Source organism: Mus caroli, unplaced genomic scaffold (assembly GCF_978045245.1).
Source record: "Mus caroli unplaced genomic scaffold, Mus_caroli_1 scaffold_9, whole genome shotgun sequence".
Lineage (NCBI taxonomy): Eukaryota > Metazoa > Chordata > Mammalia > Rodentia > Muridae > Mus > Mus caroli.
The window spans coordinates 31822844-31849029 of NW_028227264.1; the positions used below are offsets into that span (position 1 = coordinate 31822844).

The following is a 26186-nucleotide window of genomic DNA, read 5'->3' on the forward strand; positions in this document are numbered from 1 at the left end:
TCATAATTTCTGTTACTTTCACTGTGTGCCTGTTTAGTTTCAGTTTCCATGATCTGTCCATTGGTGAAAGTGGTGTGTTGAAGTCTCCCACTATTATTGTATGAGGTGCAATGTGTGCTTTGAGATTTACTAAAGTTTCTTTAATGAATGTGGCTGCCTTTGTATTTAGAGCATAGATATTCAGGATTGATAGTTCCTCTTGGAGGATTTTACCTTTGATGAGTATGAAGTGTCCCTCCCTGTCTTTTTTAATGACTTTGGGTTGGAAGTCAATCTTATCAGATATTAGAATGGCTACTCCAGCTTGTTTCTTCATGCCATTTGCTTGGAAAATTGTTTTCCAGCCTTTCATTCTGAGGTAGTGTCTATCCTTTTCTCTGAGATGAGTTTCCTGTAAGCAGCAAAATGTTGGGTCTTGTTTGTGTAGCCAGTTTGTTAGTCTATGTCTTTTTATCGGGGAGTTGAGTCCATGATATTAAGAGATATTAAGGAAAAGTAATTGTTGTTTCCTGTTATTATTGTTGTTAAAATTGGCATTTTGTTCTTGTGGCTGTCTTCTTTTAGGTTTGTTGAGGGATTACCTTCTTGTTGTTTCTAGGGCGTGGTTCCTGTCCTTGTATTGGTTTTTTTCTGTTATTATCCTTTGAAGGGCTGGATTCGTGGAGAGATAATGTGTGAATTTGGTTTTGTCGTGGAATACTTTGTTTTCTCCATCTATGTTAATTGAGAGTTTGGCTGGGTATAGTAAACTGGGCTGGAATTTGTGTTCTTTTAGTGTCTGTATAACATCCGTCCAGGATCTTCTGGCTTTCATAGTCTCTGGTGAAAAATCTGGTATAATTCTGATAGGCTTGCCTTTATATGTTACTTGGCCTTTTTCTCTTACTGCTTTTAGTATTCTATCTTTATTTAGAGCATTTGTTGTTCTGATTATAATGTGTCGGGAGGTATTTCTTTTCTGGTCCAGTCTATTTGGAGTTCTGTAGGCTTCTTGTATGTTCATGGGCATCTCTTTCTTTAGATTTGGGAAGTTTTCTTCTATAATTTTGTTGAAGATGTTTGCTGGTCCTTTGAGTTGAAAATCTTCATTCTCATCCACTCCTATTATCCGTAGGTTTGGTCTTCTCATTGTGTCCTGTATTTCTTGGATGTTTTGAGTTAGGATCTTTTTGCATTTTACATTTTCCTTGATTGTTGTGCCGATGATGTTCTCTATGGAATCTTCTGCACCTGAGATTCTCTCTTCCATCTCTTGTATTCTGTTGCTGATGCTCGTATCTATGGTTCCAGATTTCTTTCCTAGGGTTTCTATCTCCAGTGTTGCCTCTTTTTGGGTTTTCTTTATTGTGTCTACTTCCCTTTTTAGGTCTAGTATGGTTTTGTTCATTTCCATCATCTGTTTGGATGTGTTTTCCTGTTTTTCTGTAAGGACTTCTACCTGTTTGATTATGTTATCCTGTTTTTCTTTAAGGATTTGTAACTCTTTAGCAGTGTTCTCCTGCAATTCTTTAAGGGATTTTTGTGCTTCCTCTTTATTGTCTTCTGCCTGTTTAGCAGTGTTCTCCTGCATTTCTTTAAGTGTGTTATTAAAGTCCTTCTTGAAGTCCTCTATCATCATCAGGAGATATGCTTTTAAATCCGTGTCTAACTTTTCCGGTGTGTTGGGGTGCCCTGGACTGGGCGAAGTGGGGGTGCTGGGTTCTGATGATGGTGAGTGGTCTTGGTTTCTGTTAGTAAGATTATTACGTTTACCTTTCGCCATCTGCTAATCTCTGGGGTTAGTTGTTATTGTTGTCACTGTTTAAAGATTGGAGCAGAAGCCGTGTTCCACTCACCAGCAGTCCCAAAATCCTGCGGCGGGGGTCGTGGGTAGCTGGCGGGTGTCAGGCAACCCTGCGCTCCCACTACCCCGGCGCTGATCCGGCCGGATGAGGCCTGTGGCCCTACTCAGGCCGGTTTGCTTCCCTAACTAATGCAGTCTCAGGTCCCGAGCACTTGGGTTGGAGCAGAAGCTGTGCTCCACTCACCAGAAGTCTTAAGATCCTGTGGCGGGTGTTGTGGGTAGCTGGCGAGTGTCAGCCGACCCTGGGCCCCAGCTGCCCAGGTGCTTTTCTGACCGGAAGAGGGTTGTGGCCCTATGTAGGCCGGATTTCTCTCTCCCCAACCAGAGCAGTCTCAGGTCCCGCGTGATTGGACTGGAGCAGAAGCTGTGTTCCACTCACCAGCAGTCCCAAAATCCTGCGGCGGGGGTCGTGGGTAGCTGGCGGGTGTCAGGCAACCCTGCTCTCCAGCTACCCTGGCGCTGATCCGGCCGGATAAGGCCTGTGGCCCTACTCAGGCCGGTTTCTGCTTCCCTAACTAATGCAGTCTCAGGTCCCGCGCAATTGGATTGGAGCAGAAGCTGTGCTCCACTCACCAGAAGTCTTAAGATCCTGTGGCGGGTGTTGTGGGTAGCTGGCGAGTGTCAGTCGACCCTGCGCCCCAGCTGCCCAGGTGCTTTTCTCTCTTTGTCATTTTTAAATATTTAAGCCTTCTACAATATTTTTCTTGATTTTCGTAAAAGATACATCAGGTTACTTAATGCCACTTTATTGTTGTTCATGAGACATTTCATTTCTTTCTTTTTTGTTTTTGTTTTTGTTTTTGTTTTTGTGTGTAGTCCTGGCTGTCCTGGAACTCACTCTGTAGACTAGGCTGGCCTTGAACTCAGAAATCCGCCTGCCTCTGCCTCCTGAGTGCTGGGATTAAAGGCATGTGCCACCACACCCGGCAACATTTCATTTCTTAAGTTACTTCATTACTTGTTTGCCTATAATAAAACTATTAGAATCAAATATTTCCAGTTTCCACTCCTTCATTTTCTTTGCATGCTCAAGCACTTCTCTGGCATATTCCAAGCAACAGATCAGAACACAGATGTTGAAAGAGGACACTAAAGATTTCAGTGTTCTTACTAATATTTGGTTTCTTAATCATTAGAGTCAAGTCACACCGTGGAAAGATAGTGGTAAGGTTGTTATTTATTATTTATAATTTATTTATAATATAAATTTAGTTATCTTAAACAAAATTTATTTACAGTATTTAATCTATTTCATTAAGTTTATTTTATTAAATAAAAAATATATAAATAATACATTTATATTAAATTTATAATTTATTATAATATATTTATTATTTTCATGGTTATTTGAAATAATTCACTGGGTTCATAATAAAATTATTTATTTATTTATTTATTTATTATTTACTCATAATTTATTAATGACTATCCAAGATAATTCAGTGGTGGAAGTGATGACTTGATTGTAAGTTATGCCTTCAGTCTCCAGAGCTTGTTACAATGAATGTGTCTTATATCCTGGGTTGTACAATATGAACACTTATTGTTCATCTCAATCTTACCAAGAAACTAGGAATCCTCCCCGCTCAAGATTTCTTTCTTTCTTTCTTTCTTTCTTTCTTTCTTTCTTTCTTTCTTTCTTTCTTTCTTTCTTTCTCTCTTTCTTTCTCTCCTTTGTTCGTTCGTTCCTTCTTTCTTTCTCCTTTTCTTTTTTTTTTTTTTTTTGAAAATTTGCAGTGAATTACAGTTCTCTCAGAAATCTTGTCAACAAAATTAAATGTATTGGAAATTGAATCATTGTTTGAGAAAAAAAAATGCCTCTAAATAATAAAGCATGTGTCTCTTGTAGAAAAAGGTTTTGTACTATTTCAGTCTTGTCCAACAGGCTAAGGCATTCATCATCATTTACAAATTAGTTGCTATTGCCTACAAACTTTTTTCCCTGTATTTTTCCACAAGAAATTAAAATATAAGCATAGAAATATATGATATAGAGTCTTACATTTGATTTAATCTCTCTTTACCATAACTTATTCTAAAACTTAGAGTGCAGCAGCAGCTGATATTGGTTTTCTTATGAGATTTGGAGTTAGCATAGAGACAAATCTTTGTGCATGTGTGTGAGGAGTTATCTCTATTAGGTTCATCCACTTGGGGTTCCTGACTGAAGATAGAAAGTGACAAGCTTCTGCCAGTGTGATATCTTTGACTTGATGAGGTCTTTCATTTTTAAATGAGGAAAGAAACTAATACAGTTTAATTGACATCACCATGTGCACATTATATGGACTTATTCAACCAACACAAAAGACCAGCATAATATGTCCTAATATGACACTTACCAGACTTTGGATATGTGACTATAAAGATGTCATCATCCCGAATTTCATAATCTTCCATATTTTTCACTGTCTCCATATTAACTAAAGCACTGAGAAACTTATGGCCTTTGAATTTAAAAGTATGTCCATCTTCATTGTCCATAATTAGTCACCTAAAAGTAAAAATATAAAATTTTCTTTACAATCTTAGTAGTTTACAATAGTAAATAATAATTACTGAGTGGCCTACATGGGACAAGCACCACTGAAATGTCCCTCATGTATTAACACTTACTATAATAAATATATTATGTATACAAATTTATTTAAATTCATAATAGTATTATATTACTATGTTTCTACTGACACTTTATGAGATATGAGAAAATAAAGACAACATCAAGCCAGAAATATTTTTCTATGATTAGATATGAGAAAAAGTGATCCTTACTCTAAACATACAGATGCAGAATCTAGGGTACACAGGATACAGCCAAGTTATTCAAGGTTATCCAGATGGTTAACTTAAAAAGACAATAAAAATTTGGCATGGAATTCAGGTTTATAATGAAGGAGTTTTTTTGTATATTATACTTTTATTCCTTATACTTTTGTTATAAAAATAAGAAAATCTGTAAGGAATATGATTCAATTATTCTATTCCTACAGTACAAATCACCTTCTATCTCTGGGTGTTTCTTCTAAACTTGGTATCTGAAAGACCATTTCTAATTAAAAAAATAAATCTTACCTGAATAAAACTTATGGTCTTTAGTGACATCATTCTTCTATGGCCACAAACATTGTATGAAAATGTTAATAAAGGTAATATAATTTTGAACAGAGATATATAAAATAAAAAATGTGTGGCAACATTTGTTTAATTGTGATACAGGTTACCATGTATCCACCTGGCACTTTCATGCACACTTCTTTGAAGGGATCCCATTTCCCATGCTCCCTGAACGTGTCTACCCTCAAAATTTTCCTTACATTTCATAAATACATTGCTGACCTAATGTCTTTCTTTCTTAACCATCATTTCCCCTCTTTTTATCCTTTTTTCTAGTTTCATTATTAATGTTCAAATTCCCATATAAATACATATATGTAAAATCTGGAAACTAGGATCTGCATAGAGTAGAGAACCAGTGATAATTTTTCTTGGTGAGCTTAAGTTTCTACATTTAATATAATATTTTCTAGCTTAATCCATTTTTTTCTAATTCCATAGTATCATTTTTATCCATTCATTGGTAGGTAAATATTGAGCCTGATTCCATTTCCTTCTTACTGTGAATACACAATCAATGATGAGATGATGATGATGGTGATGATGATGGTGGTGGTGGTGATGGTGATGGTGATGGTGTTGGTTATGGTGATAGCATTCAAGTTCCTTTAAAGGAAATAATTTCTGTATGGTCACGATAATAAAATCTCTGACCTGGGTGGAGATCTAACATTATAATTAGGCAGTACAATGACTTGACTGGAATAACCTAGGAAGGCAGTCTTACCTTAATCCATATTAAAGAAATCGAGGAATAGTTGGCTATTATTGAGATAGTGTACTTATCATCCCCAGAATACCAGCTCTCTAGTTCTGTCCCTATAAGCTACTACATGTTTGATCTTAAATTCTTTTATTACTGAGACAAAGACTCCCTAGAGGCGACTCTGATTTCCCCAGTAACATGTGTGACTCTGGTGGAATCCCAAAATCTTTTGTAAACCATGAATACAAGTATCTGTTTAACAAGATATAGATTCTCTTGGGCATATGTGTACGAGGAGTAGAGTTGGCTGATCCTGATTCCACAGTCCCTTCATCAGCTTACACTCCCACTAATAGTTAATAAAGTTTCCTCCTGTTCCTCATCCTCGCCAGTGTTAGTCGTAATAAGGTAAAAGTAGAAAGAAGGAAAGAGGAAAGTGGAAGTGAACACAAAATGGACTGCTGTACTCTCCACAAAGTAACACAGGAATTGCAGGAAATAATCAATATGTGATCTAGGTCATGTTAGGAAAATATAGTTTCTGTAGCAAAGAACAAACAAGCAAACGATCAGAAGAAACTTCAAAACAAACTTCAGAATCTGTTCCAAGGGGCTCAGATTCAGTGAAGGATTAGCACATTCCAGTTGAGTGCTACTGCTGGGAGTTAGAACCACAGCACAAAAACCAAGAGAAAGCCTCAGAATATTTGTACCACACTTTAAATAACAGTATATTTTAAGGAGAGATAGGGGGCAGATAGAGAGACAGAGATGCACAGAGAGACACAGAGAGAGACAGATACAGAGACAGAGACAGACAGAAACAGAGACAGGCAGACACAGAGACAGGCAGACACAGAGGCAGGCAGACCCATAGACAAAGACAAATATGGAGAGACAGACACAGAGAGATGGAGACAGACAGAAAGAGAGAGACACAGAGACAAGATGTAGGTACTATTTATGGCATAGGATAAGGCAGTGCTAGTAAATGTTAACAGAGGATTGACAAAAAGTCATTTTAGGAAAAAGCTTGCTGAGTTGGAGGTTAGGCAGCCCTACAGGCAAAGATTTCTTTATTCATGGCTTATCCTGGGAGTCAGGGGGAAGAGCCTTGTGATTATATTCTTATCATTTGACCTATAGAATAGTTTTATGTTGAAAAGAAAACCATTGAGTCAGAATGTAGCAATGCTCTTTGATATGAATATCTGGTCTGAGTCATAGTTAGTGGTAGACAATTTAGAGCCATGCAAGAGACATGTTGGAAACACAAGACCTTAATAGTCAGTTTATGTTTAGACAACAGAGTACAGATATAAATATACCGTGGGTCAAAATAGATAGTGCTGGACATCTTGAAGTTAATGAGTGAGTACAAACCAAATGATCCAGGAACTTGTAAACAGCGATAAAAGCTGTAATACAATTACATGGAAAACTGACATGCATGTGTGATTCTGTATAAATATGTTTTTAAGAAGCCTGAGCCTTCATCTTCTCCTTTCTTGATGACAGTCAACCTGTGCTCATCTGTAGTCTTGGGTGTATACCTCCAAAGGCTTGAGTGCCAGTAAGTATGTGTAATTTGCCCATGGCTACTTACATATTCCTCTAAATCATGAAGGACCATGACTACCTTTCTTTCTGGACATGAAAAATGGACCTTTAAGGAGCATGTGCACAACACATTGCTTATTACACAGTTTTAATTTAGTGTATCAACTTTGCTCTGTCTTGCTACTTCTCTCGTTATTGGTGTTTTGGCTTTGTATTAATAGATTTTCTTAAAGAACACAGTTTGGCCTGGGTGTGGGAGTATGCTTTAGCATACTAACTATTACATCATATTTAGCATACTATTATATTATCTGGGTCACGAATGACTCAAAAAACTTTACCAGAGACCTCCATCATTGGATACAAATTAACTTAAAAAAAAATCATCCCTCCTTCATAAAAGTGATAAATGGGCTGTGAATGAAATCAAGAAACCAGCGAATTTCACAATAAAAATCAATATTAAAAAATAACTAAGTCAATACTTAGAATTTATAAAGAACTAAAAAACTGACCAAATTATAAAAATACTCTGCATTTCTCCTCCAGCACTTCACACACACACACACACAGTTTTCTGTATCAGAAAAATCTAGGACCCATAAGTTTTAGAAACCATAAATATATAATAGTTTCATTTCACTAGTCTAGCTCTAAATTGCATGGAGATGAATGTGTTCAGTGTGAATGATATACTAATGTGTGAGTGATATTGTCTTTATGAATCCTGGTACAATATGGCAATTAACACAAAATGGCCTAACCAATAGCAAGTATAAGGAAAATTAGGATTAACAACCCATATTATATGTACTAACTTAGTAATATGAAGTATATATTATCATAAAGCATATTAATAGGGACAGACTAGAAAGAAATGTAGTAAATATAAAAAAAATCAACTGAAAATATGTTATACAATTGACTAAATTAGATAAGATTTAGGTATTAGTAATTACTTGTAAAATTTCAAATAACAATCTTAGAGAACAAAATATTTAAATATTAGCTAAACTTTTCTCTTAATTATTAGCTTTTAATTGAAATTCAAAAAAAAAATAAAGTAGTTAAGATAATTCTGTAAATTTACTCTCCTTCAGAATCACACACACATACACACACACACACACACACGTGTGTGTGTGTATGTGTGTGTGTATGTGTGTGTGTGTGAGAGAGAGAGAGAGAGAGAGAGAGAGAGAAGAAACTTATCTTTTTTTAAAAGTCAGATTACATGTTTTCAAAACTCAGTTCAGAACTCTGTGTGTGTGTGTGTGTAGGACCTGCCAGTGAAATCTCTACTTAATGCTTAAATATATAGGAGAATGTCAGTGGTCCAATATCATTAGAAGTATATTTTCAGCTGTTTATTACAAAGAAATATCTGTGTACATTAAGAAATTTAATGTGCCAAAATCCAAAAAGAATCTCATTCTGTTGGTGTTACATGCTACCTGAATCGTTTCATTTCTTTAGAACCATCTAACTCACATAAAACCATAAGAAGGACACAGGCTCCACTATGTTCATAGCAGCCTTATTTATAATAGCCAGAAGCTGGAAAGAACCCAGATGCCCCTCAACAGAGGAATGAATACAGAAATTATGGTACATTTACACAATGGAGTACTACTCAGCTATTAAAAAGAATGAATTTATGAAATTCCTAGCCAAATGGATGGACCTGGAGGGCATCATCTTGAGTGAGGTAACACAATCACAAAGGAACTCACACAATATGTACTCACTAATAAGTGGATATTAGCCCAAAACTTAGGACACCCAAGATATAAGATACAATTTGCTAAAAGCATGAAACTCAAGAATGAAGACCAAAGTGTGGACACTATGCCGCTTCTTAGAATTGGGAACAAAACACCCATGGAAGGAGTTACAGAGACAAAGTTTGGAGCTGTGATGTAAGGATAGACCATCTAGAGACTGCCATGTCCAGGGATCCATCCCATAATCAGCTTCCAAACGCTGAAACCATTGCATACACTAGCAAGATTTTGCTGAAAGGACCCAGATATAACTCTCTCTTGTGCAACTATGCCGGGGCCAAACAAACACAGAAGTGGATGCTCACTGTCAGCTATTGGATGGATCACAGTGCTCCCAATGGAGAAGCTAGAGAAAGTACCCAAGGAGCTAAGGGGAACTACAACCCTATAGTTGGAACAACATGATGAACTAACCAGTACCCCGGAGCTCTTGTCTCTAGCTGCATATGTATCAAAAGATGGCCTAGTCGGCCATCACTAGAAAGAGAGGCCCATTGGACTTGCAAACTTTATATGCCCCAATACAGGGGAATACCAGGGCCAAAAGAATGGGAATGGGTGGGTAGGGAAGTGGGGGGGGGTATGGGAGACTTTTGGGATAGCATTGGAAATGTAATTGAGGAAAAGACGTAATAAAAAAAAAAAGAAAAAAAAAAGAAGTTTAGCCTAGATAGTTGGGTAATCATTAATCTTTGTAAATATCATACTATTATTTCAACTTCAAAGGAGTTTTATTTATGGATTAACTACAGAGAGCTACAGGAAAAGATGGTAGCTATTTACTCAGTTACAAAAATGTATGAGCAAATAGTTTAGATATATTTGAAAGTGACAGGTACAATGAGCTTTGATGATGACTTACTTGGATAAAAAGTAATCCTGTGCTAGGCCTGGGTTGTGGCTGCATTCCTCAAGATTTTAGCATCACTATCCCGTGTCCCTGTTTTGATGTTTATCTAGCCTGTTTCTTCCATTTCAAACACAGCATGCAGCAATAGAGAGATCAGTGGCTTTATAACCTCCCTGAGTAAATGTATTCATTTTCTAATGTTCAAAGTATCTTCTTAGCAAAGACCTTCCAAATCCCATTTGTTTCTTATTGGTAGAAAAAAACATGTCTTTTGTTTCCTAAAATAATAGGGTCCTTTTCTTTTCTTTTCTTTTCTTTCCTTTTTTCTTTTGTTTTGCTTTTTGTTTTTTGTTTTTTTCTTTTTGTTTTGGTTTTTGTTTTGTTTTGTTTTGTTTTTGAGACAGGTTTTCTCTGTATAGCCCTGGCTGTCCTGGAACTCACTTTGTAGACCAGGCTGGCCTTGAAATGAGAAATAGGCCTGCCTCTGCCTCCCAAGTGCTGGAATTAAAGGTGTGCGCCACCTTTAATAGGGTCCTTGTCTAACTGTGTTCTACCATCTACTGTCATTTCTTAGTCCATTCTTCACTCTTTAGTTACACATATGAATTCCTCTTTGGTAATGATTAATCTTTGATTGCCACCAAAGATAGATCGTTACTACAGGTGTACAAATCTTTCCTGGTAATGGAAGAGGATAGTCTGAGAATAATTTAAACTTTTAAACATCAAGGCTGTCCCTGTGTGTTCAATGTTGCAAACTTAAGCAGTGCTTGCAAAATAATACTTCTTGTGAAAGCAGTGAGTACAGAATGTTGAAATTGCTGTAGTAGACTACTTACTCAAGGGAACAACCTAGATAAACATTTATAATACAAGTTGTCATGTTTTCAGTGTCCTATGAAATAGATCTATCTATCTTCTATCTATCCATCTATCTATCCATCTATCTATCCATCTATCTATCTATTTATCTATCTATTTATCATATGGAATGAGACAGGAAAACTACACATATAAAAAAGGGGTCAGGGGAAGAAAATTAGAATAAAGAACAAATGGTTGTGAAATCATTACAGTTGTCAAATTGTAAATATATATATATATATACATATATATATGTATATATATATATATATATATATATATGTATATGTATATATGTGTATATATATATATATTCATACATACATATTACATTTAAATGACCTTAATTAGTCCAGCACCGGGGTTCCTTGCCTGCAGAGTCTCTGGACCCCCTCAAGGACCCTCACAGGATCCCCCATGGGATGTTAAGACCTCTGGTGAGTAGATCACAGCATCTGCTCCAATCCAATCACACGGGACCTGATACTGCATTAACTAGGGAAGCAGATAACCTGGCCTGACCAAGTGCAAAAGTCCCTTCCGGTCCACTCCAACACCAGGGTTCCTTGCCCCAGCACTCGCACCCCACCTAGTACTGGGCACCCCAACACACCCGAAAATCTAGACCCGGATTTAAAAGCATATCTCATGATGATGGTAGAGGACATCAAGAAGGACTTTAATAACTAACAAAAAGAAATACAGGAGAACACAGCTAAACAGGTAGAAGAACTTAAAGAGGAAACACGAAAATCCCTTAAAGAATTGCAGGAAAACACGACCAAACAGGTGATGGAATTGAATAAAACCATCCAAGACCTAAAAAGGGAAGTAGACACAATTAAGAAAACCCAAAGTGAGGCAATGCTGGAGATACAAACAATAGAAAAGAAATCTGGAACCATAGATGTGAGCATCAGCAACAGAATACAAGAGATGGAAGAGAGAATCTCAGGTGCAGAAGATTCCATAGAGAACATCAGCACAACAATCAAACAAAATACAAAACACAAAAAGATCCTAACTCAAAACATCCAGGAAATCCAGGACACAATGAGAAGACCAAACCTACGCATAATAGGAGTTGATGAGAATGAAGATTTTCAACTTAAAGGGCCAGCAAATATCTTCAACAAAATTATAGAAGAAAACTTCCCAAACCTAAAGAATGACATGCCCATGAACATACAAAAGCCTACAGAACAGCAAATTGACTGGAACAGAAAAGAAATTGCTCCCAACACATAATAATCAGAAAAACAAATGCAATAAATAAAGAGAGAATATTAAAAGCAGTAAGGAGAAAGGTCAAGTAACATATAAAGGCAGGCCTAAGAGAATTACACCAGACTATTCACCAGAGACTATGAAAGCCAGAAGAGCCTGGACAGATGTTATACAGACACTAAGAGAACACAAATGCCAGTCCAGGCTACTATACCCAGCCAAACTCTCAATTCTGTAGATGGAGAAACCAACCTATTCCAGGACAAAACCAAATTCACACATTATCTTTCCACGAATCCAGCCCTTCAAAGGATAATAACAGAAAAAACCAATACAAGGACGGAAATCACACCCTCGAAAAAGCAAGAAAGTAATCCCTCAACAAACCAAAAAGAAGACAGCCACAAGAACAGAATGCCAACTCTAACAACAAAAATAAAAGGAAGCAACAATAACTTTTCCTTAATATCTCTTAATATCAATGGACTCAATTCCCCAATAAAAACACATAGACTAACGGACTGGCTACACAAACAGGACCCAACATTCTGCTGCTTACAAGAAACCCATCTCAGGGAAGAAGACAGACACTAGCTCAGAGTGAAAGGCTGAAAAAAACTTTTCCAAGCAAATGGTCTGAAGAAAGAAGCTGGAGTAGCCATTCTAATATCGAATAAAATCGACTTCTAACCCAAAGTTATCAAAAAAGACAAGGAGGGACACTTCATACTCATCAAAGGTAAAATCCTCAAAAAAAAAAAAAACTCTCAATTATAAATATCTATGCTCCAAATGCAAGGGCAGCCACATTCATTAGAGACACTTTAGTAAAGCTCAAAGCACACATTGCACCTCACACAATAATTGTGGGAGACTTCAACACACCACTTTCATCAATGGACAGATCATGGAAACAGAAAATAAACAGGGACACAGTGAAACTAATAGAAGTGATGAAACAAATGGACTTAACAAATATCTACAGAACATTTTATCCTAAAACAAAAGGATATACCTTCTTCTCAGCACCTCATGGTACCTTCTACAAAATTGACCATATAATTGGTCACAAAACAGGCCTCAATAGATAAAAAAAATATTGACATTGTCCCATGCATCCTATCAGACCACCACGGACTAAGGCTGATCTTCAATAACAATATAAATAATGGAAAGCCAACATTCACGTGGAAAATGAACAACACTCTTCTCAATGATACCTTGGTCAAGGAAGGAATAAAGAAAGAAATTAAAGACTTTTTAGAGTTTAATGAAAATGAAGCCACAACATACCCAAACCTATGGGACACAATGAAAGCATTTCTAAGAGGGAAACTAATAGCTCTGAGTGCCTCCAAAAAGAAACTAGATAGAGCACACACTAGCAGCTTGACAACACACCTAAAAGCTCTACAAAAAATAAATAAATAAAATTCACCCAAGAGGAGTAGACGGCAGGAAATAATCAAACTCAGGGGCAAAATCAACCAAGTGGAAACAAGAAGAGCTATTCAAAGAATCAACAAAAAGAGGAGGTGGTTCTTTGAGAAAATCAACAAGATAGATAAACCCTTAGCTAGAATCACTTGAGGACTCAAGGACAGCAAAGTAATTAACAAAATCAGAAATGAAAAGGAAGACATAACAACAGATCCTGAAGAAATCCAAAACACCATCAGATCCTTCTACAAAAGACTATACTCAACAAAACTGGAAACCTGAACAAAATGGACAAATTTCTAGAGAGATACCAGGTACCAAAACTAAATCAGGATCAAGTTAACGATCTAAACAGTCCCATATCCCCTAAAGAAAGAGAAGCAGTCATTAATAGTCTCCCAGCCAACAAAAGCCCAGGACCAGATGGGTTTAGTGCAGAGTTCTATCAGACCTTCAAAGAAGATCTAATTCCAGTTCTGCATGAACTATTCCACAAAATAGAAGTAGAAGGAACTCTATCCAACTCATTCTATGAAGCCACAATTACTCTGATACCTTAACCACAGAAAGATCCAGCAAAGATAGAGAACTTCAGAGCAATTTCCCTTATGAATATTGATGCAAAAATACTCAATAAAATTCTCGCTAACCGAATCCAAGAACACATTAAAACAATCATTCATCCTGACCAAGTAGGTATTATTCCAGGGATGCAGGGATGGTTTAATATACAGAAATCCATCAACATAATCCATTATATAAACAAACTCAAAGACAAAAACCACATGATCATCTTGTTAGATACGGAAAAAGCATTCGACAAGATCCAACACCCATTCCCAATAAAACTCTGGAAAGATCGGGAATTCAAGGCCCATTTCTAAATATGATAAAAGCAATCTACAGCAAAACAGTAGCAAATATCAAAGTAAATGGTGAGAAGCTGGAAGCAATCCCTCTAAAATCAGGGACTAGACAAGGCTGTCCATACTCTCCATACCTATTCAACATCGTACTTGAAGTCCTAGCCAGAGCAATTCGACAACAAAAGGAGATCAAGGAGATACAAATTGGAAAAGATGAAGTCAAAATATGACTTTTTGCAGATGATATGATAGTATATATAAGTGACCCTAAAAATTCTACCAGAGAACTCCTAAACCTGATAAACAGCTTCGGTGAAGTAGCTGGATATAAAATTAACTCAAGCAAGTCAATGGCCTTTCTGTACACAAAGAATAAACAGGCTGACAAATAAATTAGGGAAAAAACACACTTCTCAATAGTCACAAATAATATAAAATACCTTGGCATGACTCTAACTAAGGAAGTAAAAGATCTGTATGAGAAGAACTTCAAGTCTCTGAAGAAAGAAATTAAAGAAGATCTCAAAAGATGGAAAGATCTCCCTTGCTCATGCAATGGCAGGATCAACATTGTAAAAATGGCTATCTTGCCAAAAGCAATCTAGAAATTAAATGCAATCCCCATCAAAATTCCAACTCAATTCTTCAACGAATTAGAAAGAGCAATCTGCAAGTTAATCTGGACTAACAAATAACCTAGGATAGCAAAAACTCTTCTCAAGGATAAAAGAATCTCTGGTGGAATCACCATGCCTGACCGAAAGCTTTACTATTGAGCAATTGTGATAAAAACTGCATGGTACTGGTATAGTGACAGACAAGTAGAGCAATGGAATAGAATTGAAGACCCAGAAATGAACCCACACACCTATAGTCACTTGATCTTCGACAAGGGAGCTAAAACCATCCAGTGGAAAAAAGACAGCATTTTCAACAAATGGTGCTGGCATAACTGGTGGTTATCATGTAGAAGAATGTGTATTGATCCATTCCTATTTCCTTGTACTAAGGTCAAATCTAAGTGGATCAAGGAACTCCACATAAAACCAGAGACACTGAAACTTATAGAGGAGAAAGTGGGGAAAAGCCTCGAAGATATGGGCACAGGGGAAAAATTCCTGAATAGAATGGCAATGACTTGTGCTGTAAGATTGAAAATTGACAAATGGGACCTCATGAAACTGCAAAGCTTCTGTAAGGCAAAAGACACCGTCAATAAGACAAAAATGTCACCAACAGATTGGGAAAGGATCTTAACCTATCCTAAATCAGATAGGGGACTAATATCCAATATATATAAAGAACTCAAGAAGGTAGACTCCAGAAAATCAAATAACCCCATTAAAAAATGGGGCTCAGAGCTAAACAAAGTATTCTCACCTGAGGAATATCGAATGGCTGAGAAGCACCTGAAAAATTGTTCAGCATCCTTAATCATCTGAGAAATGCAAATCAAAACAACCCTGAGATTCCATCTCACACCAGTCAGAATGGCTAAGATCAAAAATTCAGGTGTCAGCAGATGCTGGCAAGGATGTGGAGAAAGAGGAACACTCCTCCATTGCTGGTGGGATGGCAAGCTTGTACAACCACTCTGGAAATCAGTCTGGCGGTTTCTCAGAAAATTGAACATAGTACTACCCGAAGATCCCACAATACCTCTCCTGGGCATATATCCAGAAGATGTCCCAACCAGTAAGAAGGACACATGCACCACTATGTTTATAGCAGCCTTATTTATAATAGCCAGAAGCTGGAAAGAATCCAGATGTCCCTCAACAGAAGAATGGATACAAAATAATGTGGTACATTTACACAATGGAGTACTACTCAGCTATTAAAAGGAATGAATTTATGAAATTCCTAGGCAAATGGTTGGACCTGGAGGGCATCATCCTGAGTAAGGTAACACAATCACAAAAGAACTCAAATGATATGTACTCACTGATAAGTGGATATTAGCCCAGAAACTTAGTATAGCCGAGATATAAGATACAATTTGCAAAACACATGAAAATCAAGAAGAACGAAGACCAAAGTGTGGACACTGTGCCCCTTCTTAGAATAGGGAACAATCACCCAGGGAGCTGGGACAAAAGGATGGACCATCTAGAGACTGCCATATCCAGGGATCCATCCCATAATTTGCCTCCAAATGATGACACCATTGCATTCATTAGCAAGCGTTTGCTGAAAGGACCCTGATATAGCTGTCTCCTGTGAGACTAGGCTGGGGCCTAGCAAACACATAAGTGGATGCTCACAGTCAGCTATTGGATGGATCACAGGGCCCCCAATGGAGGAGCTAGAGAAAGTATCCAAGGAGCTAAAGAGATCTGCAACCCTGTAGGTGCAACAGCATTGTGAACTAACCAGTACCCCGGAGCTCTTGACTCTAGCTGCATATGTATCAAAAGATGGCCTAGTTGGCCATCAGTGGAAAGATAGGCCCATTGGACATGCAAACTTTATATGCCCTAGTACAGGGGAACGCCAGGGTCAAATAGTGTGAACGGGTCAGTAGGGGTGGGGGGAGGATATGGGGGACTTTTGGGATGGCATTGGAAATGTAATTGAGGAAAATATGTAATAAAAAATATTTTAAAAAAGAATAAAAATGGAATACTTTATACAAAATATTCTCCATGTTTTAAAGTTGACCTCAATTAAAATTAAATACTTTCCTGCTTAAAGAAAAAAAAAATGATTTTAATTGAAGTTTGAATGTATGTAAACATAAGAAAGTTTAGTCTTCAGGGTATGGTGGACTGTGAGTTTAATGCCACTACTTAAGTGGCAAAGGCAGATGGATCCTAATGCATTTTAGCCACCTAAGGGTAAATCGTGAGACTGTTCTTAAAAATACATTTTATCCAAACTTATCAAAGTGTAACTGTCAATGATTCTGATCCACTATATATCATTTCTTTAAATTAGCAAAACACAAAACATAACAAAATAATCCAATAGATTAAATGACTAAAACCATAATAAATGAAATAAGTAAAATGCAAAAGAAATCGGAATCGTTTACTAAGATATACACTAAACTTTCTAATTTGGCCATAGTCATGGAAGTACAACTTAAAATATTTCACAGAAAACAGATCATCATGTCTATCAATGTATTAATCTGTGTTATCTAATTTGATTGTCATGCTTAGAAAGGACTGTTACAGAAATATTAAACCACAATATATGTGACTAGGCTTCCAACTTATGAAAACGAATTCAAGAAAAATATAGGCTTAGACATGGTGGTGCTTTCCTTTAATCCCAGCACCCAGGATACAAAGGTATGCAGATATCTATTGTAGTAAATATTTTATATAAATATAAATAGGGAATTTCTACTCTGCCTTTGATCAATTTGTTTCCAAATAGAAGACACAATAGAGGCAAAATGTATCTGCTGCTGCTTAACAAAAACGATGTTGTGTGTAATTTTAAAAACCTGCTTGAACTGGTTAGGCCCTGAGATCTTCAGCCTTCAACCAGCCATCTACCCAGTCCCAACAGATAGCTAATGCTTTTCTCATAAATTTTGGGAGCAGTGATCGTTCCATACTGTCCATCCCCTTAGTGCAGATGGCTGCACTAACATGGTCTCCTTGTCCGGAGCTTCAGCCCCTCACAACTTAGTTCTGAGATCACTCTGCTACTGCTTCCACTTCCACAACTCCAATACATCCAGCTGACTCTGCTAACCCACGGGGTGGGGGTCAGGGGGAACCTGTCACTCCTAAGAATGCCTGAAGCTACTGCTCACATTCCACTGACTTGCCACCATGATGGCCTGTGCCTGCTTTCTCCTTCCCACCTTTGTTGCCTTGAATGGAAAACACCAAGAAATCTTAGTATTTTAAAATCAGCCAGATGGCAAAGCCTCTCAGCATGGAATCTATAGTCCTAAACTCATCAGCTGTCCTATGTTGAATTTCATTTGGTGGTGAAGTCTGCCACCAGTTCTAATAGCTCCCAAGCCTACATGGTTCCTGTCCTCTTGTCACAAACCTGGACAAAAGAGGTCCCGTTCCCTATCTCTTCTCCTCCTCTTTCTGCTGGGGCTGAGAAATCCCAATTTTATATTTTAGCCAAACGATAAGCCTCTGCCAACTTTATTGACCCAATCAATCAACACTTAGGGAACCTCCCCTTACACAAACACTGCAAGAGGTGCAACTCATTTTCATCTTTCCTCTCCATCTGGATTAAGCTCATTGTGAGGGGTAAACACCCCCAAAATATGTCTTTGTCCCTTTGTGGTCATAATTTTGTTATTGGGCTTGTTGGTCCCAACATGGGCCCCAAGTCAGATTCTGATACCAATCCTTGATAAAGTCAACTAGAGAGCCAAATTAATAAAAGAAGTCAGAAAAAGGAGATTTACTCAATGTGGCCATATTGGGGGAAAGAACAATGAGATATAGAAAACCCCTCAAGCCCTGAAGTCAATCATCCTCATCTGCTTTCCAGATGATATCCATTTGACTGTCAAGATGGAGTATCAAAGCACTTTTTTTTTTTTTTTTTTTTTTGGTTTTTTCGAGACAGGGTTTCTCTGTATAGACCTGGCTGTCAAAGCACTTTTAATTTGACTGTCTCTAAATTGTGAATATTTGTCAAATATTTGTGCACTATCTTGAGAATTGTCTATTCATTTCACTAGCACATTTGTTGATTAGACAAATTAGACTTTAAGTATTTAGAGTTTGCAATGCTTTTGATGCTTTTGAAACAAACCCTAATTCTTACTAATAGTTAGTAATGATATTTCCAATTCTAAGTGCTGTCTTTTCACTCTGTAGATTTTTTCCTTTGCTGTGAGGAGATTTTAATTTCACTTAATTCCATTAGCAATATTTTCCATAGTTTCATGTACTATTAGGGTCTTTTTGGGAAACCCTTAACTGTGTCCACATTTCCATTTGGGTTCATGATTATGCTCATTTTTTCTGCCAGTTATAGAAATACAAATCAAGAGAACTTACATGGAGTAATAAGTATGAGTATATGCTTCATTCTAATAATGTTGCATTTTAATTTGTCTTAAAAACAAAGAGATCAGATAAATGAATTTCACATGTGTTCAATCATTAAGTATGGCGATGAGAAATAATTGCATATATAATATATCACTCATAGTTTTAGTAAAATATACATATATTTACCAAATATCATAAACTATTGCAGGATATTTGATCATAGTGTGAACCTGGAGACTGTGTTGTTTACTGGAAAAACCTGTTTCTAGTTGTGGCGTGGCTCAGCCTTAGCACATAACTTTAATCAAAGGGTTTTCTGTTAATTGTAAAAGGGATTAAATAAAGTCAACTAGGTCAAGAGGCAGAGCACACAACCAGTTGACAGGAAAGGAACATAGGACAAAACCACAATGAATAAGTAGAAGTCAGGAGGATGGATAGAGAGAGACACAGGGAATAGAAGGAAGGGACATTAGTTGGAGGGTTTTTAGAGATGGTATGTAGTAGAGCTTCCCTTTGGAACACTGGGTGTGGAGGAAGGTCACCTATATGCTTTTTCTGCCTCTCTGAGCTTGGTAGGCTTTCAACCTAGCATCTGGATCCTTAGTGTTTATTGGCAAAGTTAAATATTTATGATTTCAAAAAATATTTGGTATTCCAATGCATGGCATGAGCACATGTTTAGAGAAATCATGTTAGCTGTAAGCAAACTAAGAAGCTATTAGATTTGTTACCTCACTGCAAAGTACTCAAAAATCGAGTTAAGGATGGGAAATATTATAACACTAGACACTAGGACCCTGTTTGGTGATACTTTAGATGGCTTGAACATAGAAGCAGAAAATTTAAAAGCTAAAAGACTTAACTGAAATTAGTTCAATAGCATCATTATTATTATAGTTAATACTATTTTGTAGTTCATATTTGATCATTAATATCCATACCTGCATTTGGTATCATCTAAAAGAAAAAAGCCTTTAGATAGATGGGAAAAAGAAAACTGTGAAAAGTTGACTGATAAGCTATAAGCCTTCAAAATATTTATAAATACAAGTGAAAGAATTACTCAGGCACAGGCAGAGAAATTTAGAAAAGCCTTTTCTTTCTTAGAAATGAAAAAAAAAAAAACTCAGACACACACAGAGGAATAGATAAGTACCTACTGAACCACATGTTTAAAGTGAAGAGGAAATGTCCCAAGGCTGTTAAAGTTACAAACCTCAGTTTTTCCAGATACTCTTCAAGACCTAAAAGCAGGTGATAGACACCTCCAAGTTATTGGATAAATTAAATGGAATCCTATAGATATATTAAGTTTGATGAAATTTAAGTAAGTAATTGTTTCAAATAGTATGCATTCACCCTGTTGAGGTGCCGCAATTGGCTCACAATCCACACAAACACTGATCTTAATTAGACAGGGATAGTTAATTAAGCATACGCCCCAGGGCTGACCTACTAGGCTCATGGTCAAGATTTGGGACCTGAACTATGACATTGACTTAAGACCCTATGAAATTATAAAGTCTCCAATCAACAAACATCTGTGTGCAATTATTCCACTAGTCATTATTTAGGAATAGGGAATTTCCTTAGGGACACACCTTTGTTGTATATTTATCCTATTCCCATTGGTTAGGGTTTCCAACTGATTTAGGGGATTTGCCTGGTCGTATGTTCATATCTCAAATCATCTACCAGGAGGGTAATTGCCTTTTCTAACATTCATGTCTTAACTGGCCAACTAGGTTGTCAGTTACCCATGTATATGTCTCCTTATTCCAAGAAGGATGTTAGCTACAGGGACATTTCTTAACCACTTCTCAAAATAGTTGGGTTTTTTTTGTTTTGTTTTGTTTTGTTTTTTGCAAATTGCAAGAGGACTTTTATTTCAAGAGCACTCTTGGGCCCACATTCATACACCCTGCAGAGGGAGAGGACCATGGTGCACCTAGTAGCTGGGTAAGGAGGGTATTTAAAAGGAAGAAACCAAAACTCAAGGGGGTGGGGAGGGCGTTGTTGGAAAATACCAAAAAATACCAGTTAAGTGGAAAGTCAAGACAGTTTTCTATGAGCCTCTCACAATAGCACATTCGCATAGTGGGTTCCAGCAATGGTCAGGGTGACTTTCTTTGAATGAACACTCCCTGAACCCAGGAAGCAAGTGAGTGGAGGAAAGTCACTATCTGTTTTAAGATTAGCATACCTTGGAGCATTGAGTCACAAAGGTCACATTCTGAAGCCTGGGCCTAAAGGTCTAGAATTTTTTGTTTTTTATGTTTCACTTTTTCATTCCCCACTTCTACTTGTTAGTAGGTCTAATCTTAGAATAGAACTAGACACTATCTTCTCCCTGGTGCACTTGATCCTTTAGGGCATGGTACTGTTGTCTCAAAACTAAAAACTGCACTGCACTAATTCTTGTTCTCTAACACACATGGACCTACAACTAAAAGTAGAAGCAAAATCAAAAGGGGTCCCATAAGAGTAGAAATTAAGGTCGTCAAGAGTACAAGATAAGAGCCTTTCTACTGAATTTCAAGGTTTTCTGCACGATGGCATCTAATGTAGACTTAATCTCTAACTTGGAAGCGATGTGGGGCTTGCAGGTCTCCATCTCTTGAATAGGCCTTCTAGAGCTGCTTCCATGCTCGCTGTCTCACCCACTTGAGTACCGTGAGCCTAGAGAACAAAGGCTGGGAAAGCAGCATGTCAGCACTATGTACAGAGGCTATTTTTACCAGTGGAGGAGCCCCCCATAGAGTAATTTATAGGGGGGAGGGGTCAGTCCAAACTGTCCAGGGGTGTTTCTAACCCTGAAGATCACAAGGGTAGGAAAGCTATCCAATAATTAGCGCCAGTCTCCTCTGTCAATTTCGTAAGGGTTTCTTTAATGGTTTTATTCATCCTCTCTACCTGTCTTGAGCTTTGGGGCCTGTATGTACAATGTAACTTCTAAACAATCCCCAATATCTTGACCAGTCCCTGACTTACCTGGGCAACAAAGGCAGGTCCATTATCAGACCCGAATACCTTTTATCCCAAGTCTCGGGAAGATTTCTTCTAAGATCTTCCTGGCCATCACATTGGCTGTCTCAGTCCTGGTAGGAAAAGCTTCTACCCAGCTTGAAAAGGTGTCTATAAACACTAATAAGTACGTGTTGCCATATCTAGCTGGCTTAATTTCTGTAAAATCTACCTCCCAGTAGGCTCCAGGCCGGTCACTCCTGAGCCTCTTCTCGGGAGTATACATGGAGTGTCCTGCATTAGTCATAGCACAGGCCTTGCAGCTTTTGACTATTTCATCTGCCAAGTCAGAGAGTCCTATAACATAGTAGTCAGAGGACCTAACCACACCTTTTAATTTCTTGGGCCCCAAGTGGGTCAAGTAATGTAAGCTGGTAACATACTTGTGTCCTTCTTCCCATGGGAGGACTAGTTTTCCTTCTTCTGTTTCTACTACCCAATACGGGGTTTCCTTTCCCAGTCCTAATTTGTTCACTAACTTGATAGTCTTCAGAGGTGTATATAAAGCTGGTCTCTCTGATGTCATAATAATCTTTAGGCTCCTTGACTGCCAGAATCATTGCTCCTTGGGCTACCTGTTTGGCGGTTAGGTCTGCCATCTGATTCCCTTTAGCCACAGCATCTCGGGTTTTCTGGTGTCCTGGACAATATATAATGGCCACCATTTTTGGCAAGTATATAGCCTTGAGGAGTCTCCAAATTTCCTATTTTTTATGTCTTTCCCTGCAGATGTCAACAGCCCTCTTTGTCTGTATATTGCTCCATGCAGTGGCAAAAGCAGACCTGCTGTCAGTGTAAATGTTGATAGACTTCCCCTTTGCCAATCGTAGAGCTTGTATCAAAGCCACAAGTTCGGCTTTCTGGGCTGATGTCCCTTCAGGGAGGTTGCTTGCCTAGATCACTTGCTTTCTGTCCACCACTGCTGCCCCCACCTTCTGCTTACCTTTTTTATTTGTTTGTTTGGTTGGTTTTTTGGGTTTTTTTGTTTTGTTTTTTAATTTTGTTTTGCTTTTACATTGGGGTAGGTGTCTCTCTTATCTTGGTGTCTATCCCAGGGGCAACTTATACAATATAAGCATATACAGAGGTGTAGGAAATTCTGCTGGGTGGTTGGGTTGAGTCCAAATTTATTATTGGTTAATTGTACAAAGTATTTCTACTGACTCCAATTATGATTGGCTTCTAAGGGCACAGAATGTGTAATCAACTGGGACATGAGAAACTTCCTATTAACAATAGAAACATGTAAGAAAGTTTCATTTTAATGGGAGTTAGCCAGATAACAGTTCCCTAAAATTTAACAACCCTACGTGAAACAGATATTAAATTCATGATTAACTCAGAAGAGAATTGCCTCTCAAGACTGGAAAGATTTGACAGTAGCAATATTATAAGGTGGTCCTAAGTTACAATGACAAACATGATGGAAAGAGAAAACTATGCCCATAGAACAATGACATAAGGTGAGAGGCATTGATATTTCCCAGGATCAGTTACTAGGTGAACGCCATTATGCTGGGTTAAAACAAAACAGTTTGACATGCTCCACTATGTTCATAGCAACCTCATTTATAATAGCCAGAAGCTGAAACGAACCCAGATGTCCCTCAACAGAGGAATGGATACAGGAAATATGATACATTTACACAATGGAATACTACTCAGCTATTATAAAACAATGAATTTATGAAATTCTTAGCAAATGGATGGACCTGGAGGATACCATCCTGAGTGAGGTAACCCAATCACAAAAGAACTCACATGATATGTACTCACTGATAAGTGGATATTAGCCCAGAAACTTAGAATACCCAAGTTACAAGTTGCAAAACACATGAAACTCAAGAACGAAGACCAAAGTGTGATCACTTTGCCCCTTCTTAGAATTGGGAACAAAACGCCCATGGAAGGAGTTACAGAGACAAAGTTTGGAGCTGAGACAAAAGGATGGACCATCTAGAGTCTGCCGCACCTAGGGATCCATCCCTTAATAAGCTTCCAAATGCAGACACCATTGCATACACCAGCAACATTCTGCTGAAAGGACCTTGATATAGCTGTCTCTTGTGAGGCTATGCCGGGGCCTAGCAAACACATAAGTGGATGCTCACAGTCAGCTATTGGATGGAACACAGGACCCCCAATGGAGGAGCTAGAGAAAGTACCCATGGAGCTAAAGGGGTCTGCAACCCTACAGGTGGAACAACAATATGAACTAACCAGTACCCCCAGAGCTTGTGTCTCTAGCTGCATATGTAGCAGAAGATGGCCTAGTGGGACATCATTGGGAAGAGAGGCCCCTTGGTCTTGAAAACTTTATATGCCTCAGTACAGGGGAACACCAGGGCCAAGAAGTGGGAGTGGGTGGGTAAGGGAGTTGGCGGGGAGGGTATGGGGGACTTTTGGGATAGCATTTGAAATGTAAAATAAGAAAATACCTAATAAAAAATTGCTAAAAAAAAAATAGTTTGAATTTGATAATCACATATTGGTACAATGTTGTTTAGCAGATTTCAATGGTTGGGACAAGGTTGATATAATATTTGATGAAAGAAAGAATTTTGCCTTGATGGGGATTACAAATTGCAACTAAATGATCATCTCTACACAGAAAAACCACTTCAGTTTCATTGCATTCTTAACAGTTTAGTAATGACGTGAGTGACGTGATAAAACAGAATAGAGTTCCCAAGAATGATCTCTTACTTATAATTGCAAATGATTTTTGATATGACTGCTAAGGACATTAAATCAGAAAGACCACTTATCTGGTACAGGGATGGGTTTGCAGTTGGGAAATGACACTACATACTCATCAAATAAAAAAATCCACCTGGATGAACTCTCAATTCTGAACATCTATGCTCCAAATGCAAGGGCCCCCATATTCATTGAAGAAACTTTACTGAAGCTCAAAGCACACACTGTACTGCACACTTTAATAGTGGGAGAGTTCAGGCTCTCAGCAATGGACAAATCATAGAAACAGAACCTAAACAGAGACACAGTGAAACTAAAAGAAGTTATGAACCAAATCTATTTAACATATATCTACAAAAGACTTCACCCTAAAAAAAAGAATATACCTTCTTCTCAGCACCTCAAGGTACCTTCTCAAAAATCAACCATATACTCAGACCCAAAACAAACCTCAATAGATACAAAAATATTGAATTCATCTAATATATTCTATCAGAGCACCAGGCATTAAGGTTGGTCTTTAATAGCAACAAAACAACAGAAAGCCCACATACATGTGGAAGTTGAACTCAATGATAACTTGGTCAGGGAAGAAATAAAGAAATTAAATACTTTTTAGAATTCAAGGAAAATGAAGGCACAACATATCCAATCTTAAGGAACACAGGGAAAGCAGGCCCAGGAGGAAAACTCATAGCTCTGAGTGTCTCCAAAAAGAAACTGGAGAGAGCATGCACTAGCATCTTGACAGCACACCTGAAAGCTCTAGAACAAAAAAAGGCAAATATACCCAAGAGCAACAGATGGCAGGAAATAACCAAACTCGGGGCCAAAAAATCAACCAAACAAGGAGCTGGTTCTTTGAGAAAATCAACACCATAGATAAACCCTTAGCCAGATTAACCAGAGGGCACAGAGACAATATCCAAATTAGCAAAATCATAAATGAAAAGGGAGACAAAACAACAAAAAGGGAAGAAACTTTGAAAAAATCAGATCCTACTACAAAAGTCTATGCTCAACAAAACTGGGAAACCTGGATGAAGTGGGTGATTTCTCTAGAAAAAAACAAGTAATAAAGTTAAATCAGGTTCAGACAAATAATCTAAACAGATCTGAAAGTCCCAAAGAAATAGAAGCAGTCATTAGAACACTCCCAATAACAAAAATAACAACAAAAACCCAGGTCCAAATGGTTTTAGTGCAAAATTCTATCAGGC

At 37.7% G+C, this 26186-nt stretch overlaps 1 protein-coding gene across 6 annotated transcripts in view; it reads right to left on the reverse strand.

Annotated features, from left to right (window-relative positions):
* LOC147002609 (amine sulfotransferase-like) overlaps nucleotides 1–26186 on the reverse strand; it is a 50022-nt gene that overhangs the window by 14103 nt on the left and 9733 nt on the right. For 3 of the 6 annotated variants that reach the window (XM_085842752.1, XM_085842753.1, XM_085842754.1), the window contains 2 exons: nucleotides 4616–4688; nucleotides 4186–4337 (listed from right to left, as the gene is read on the reverse strand). In XM_085842752.1, the coding sequence (XP_085698878.1) occupies nucleotides 4186–4327 (142 nt within the window). In that variant the 5' untranslated portion in view covers nucleotides 4328–4337; nucleotides 4616–4688. The remainder of the gene's footprint in view (nucleotides 1–4185; nucleotides 4338–4615; nucleotides 4689–26186) is intronic. The other 3 variants (XM_085842751.1, XM_085842756.1, XM_085842755.1) reach the window with 1 other exon arrangement.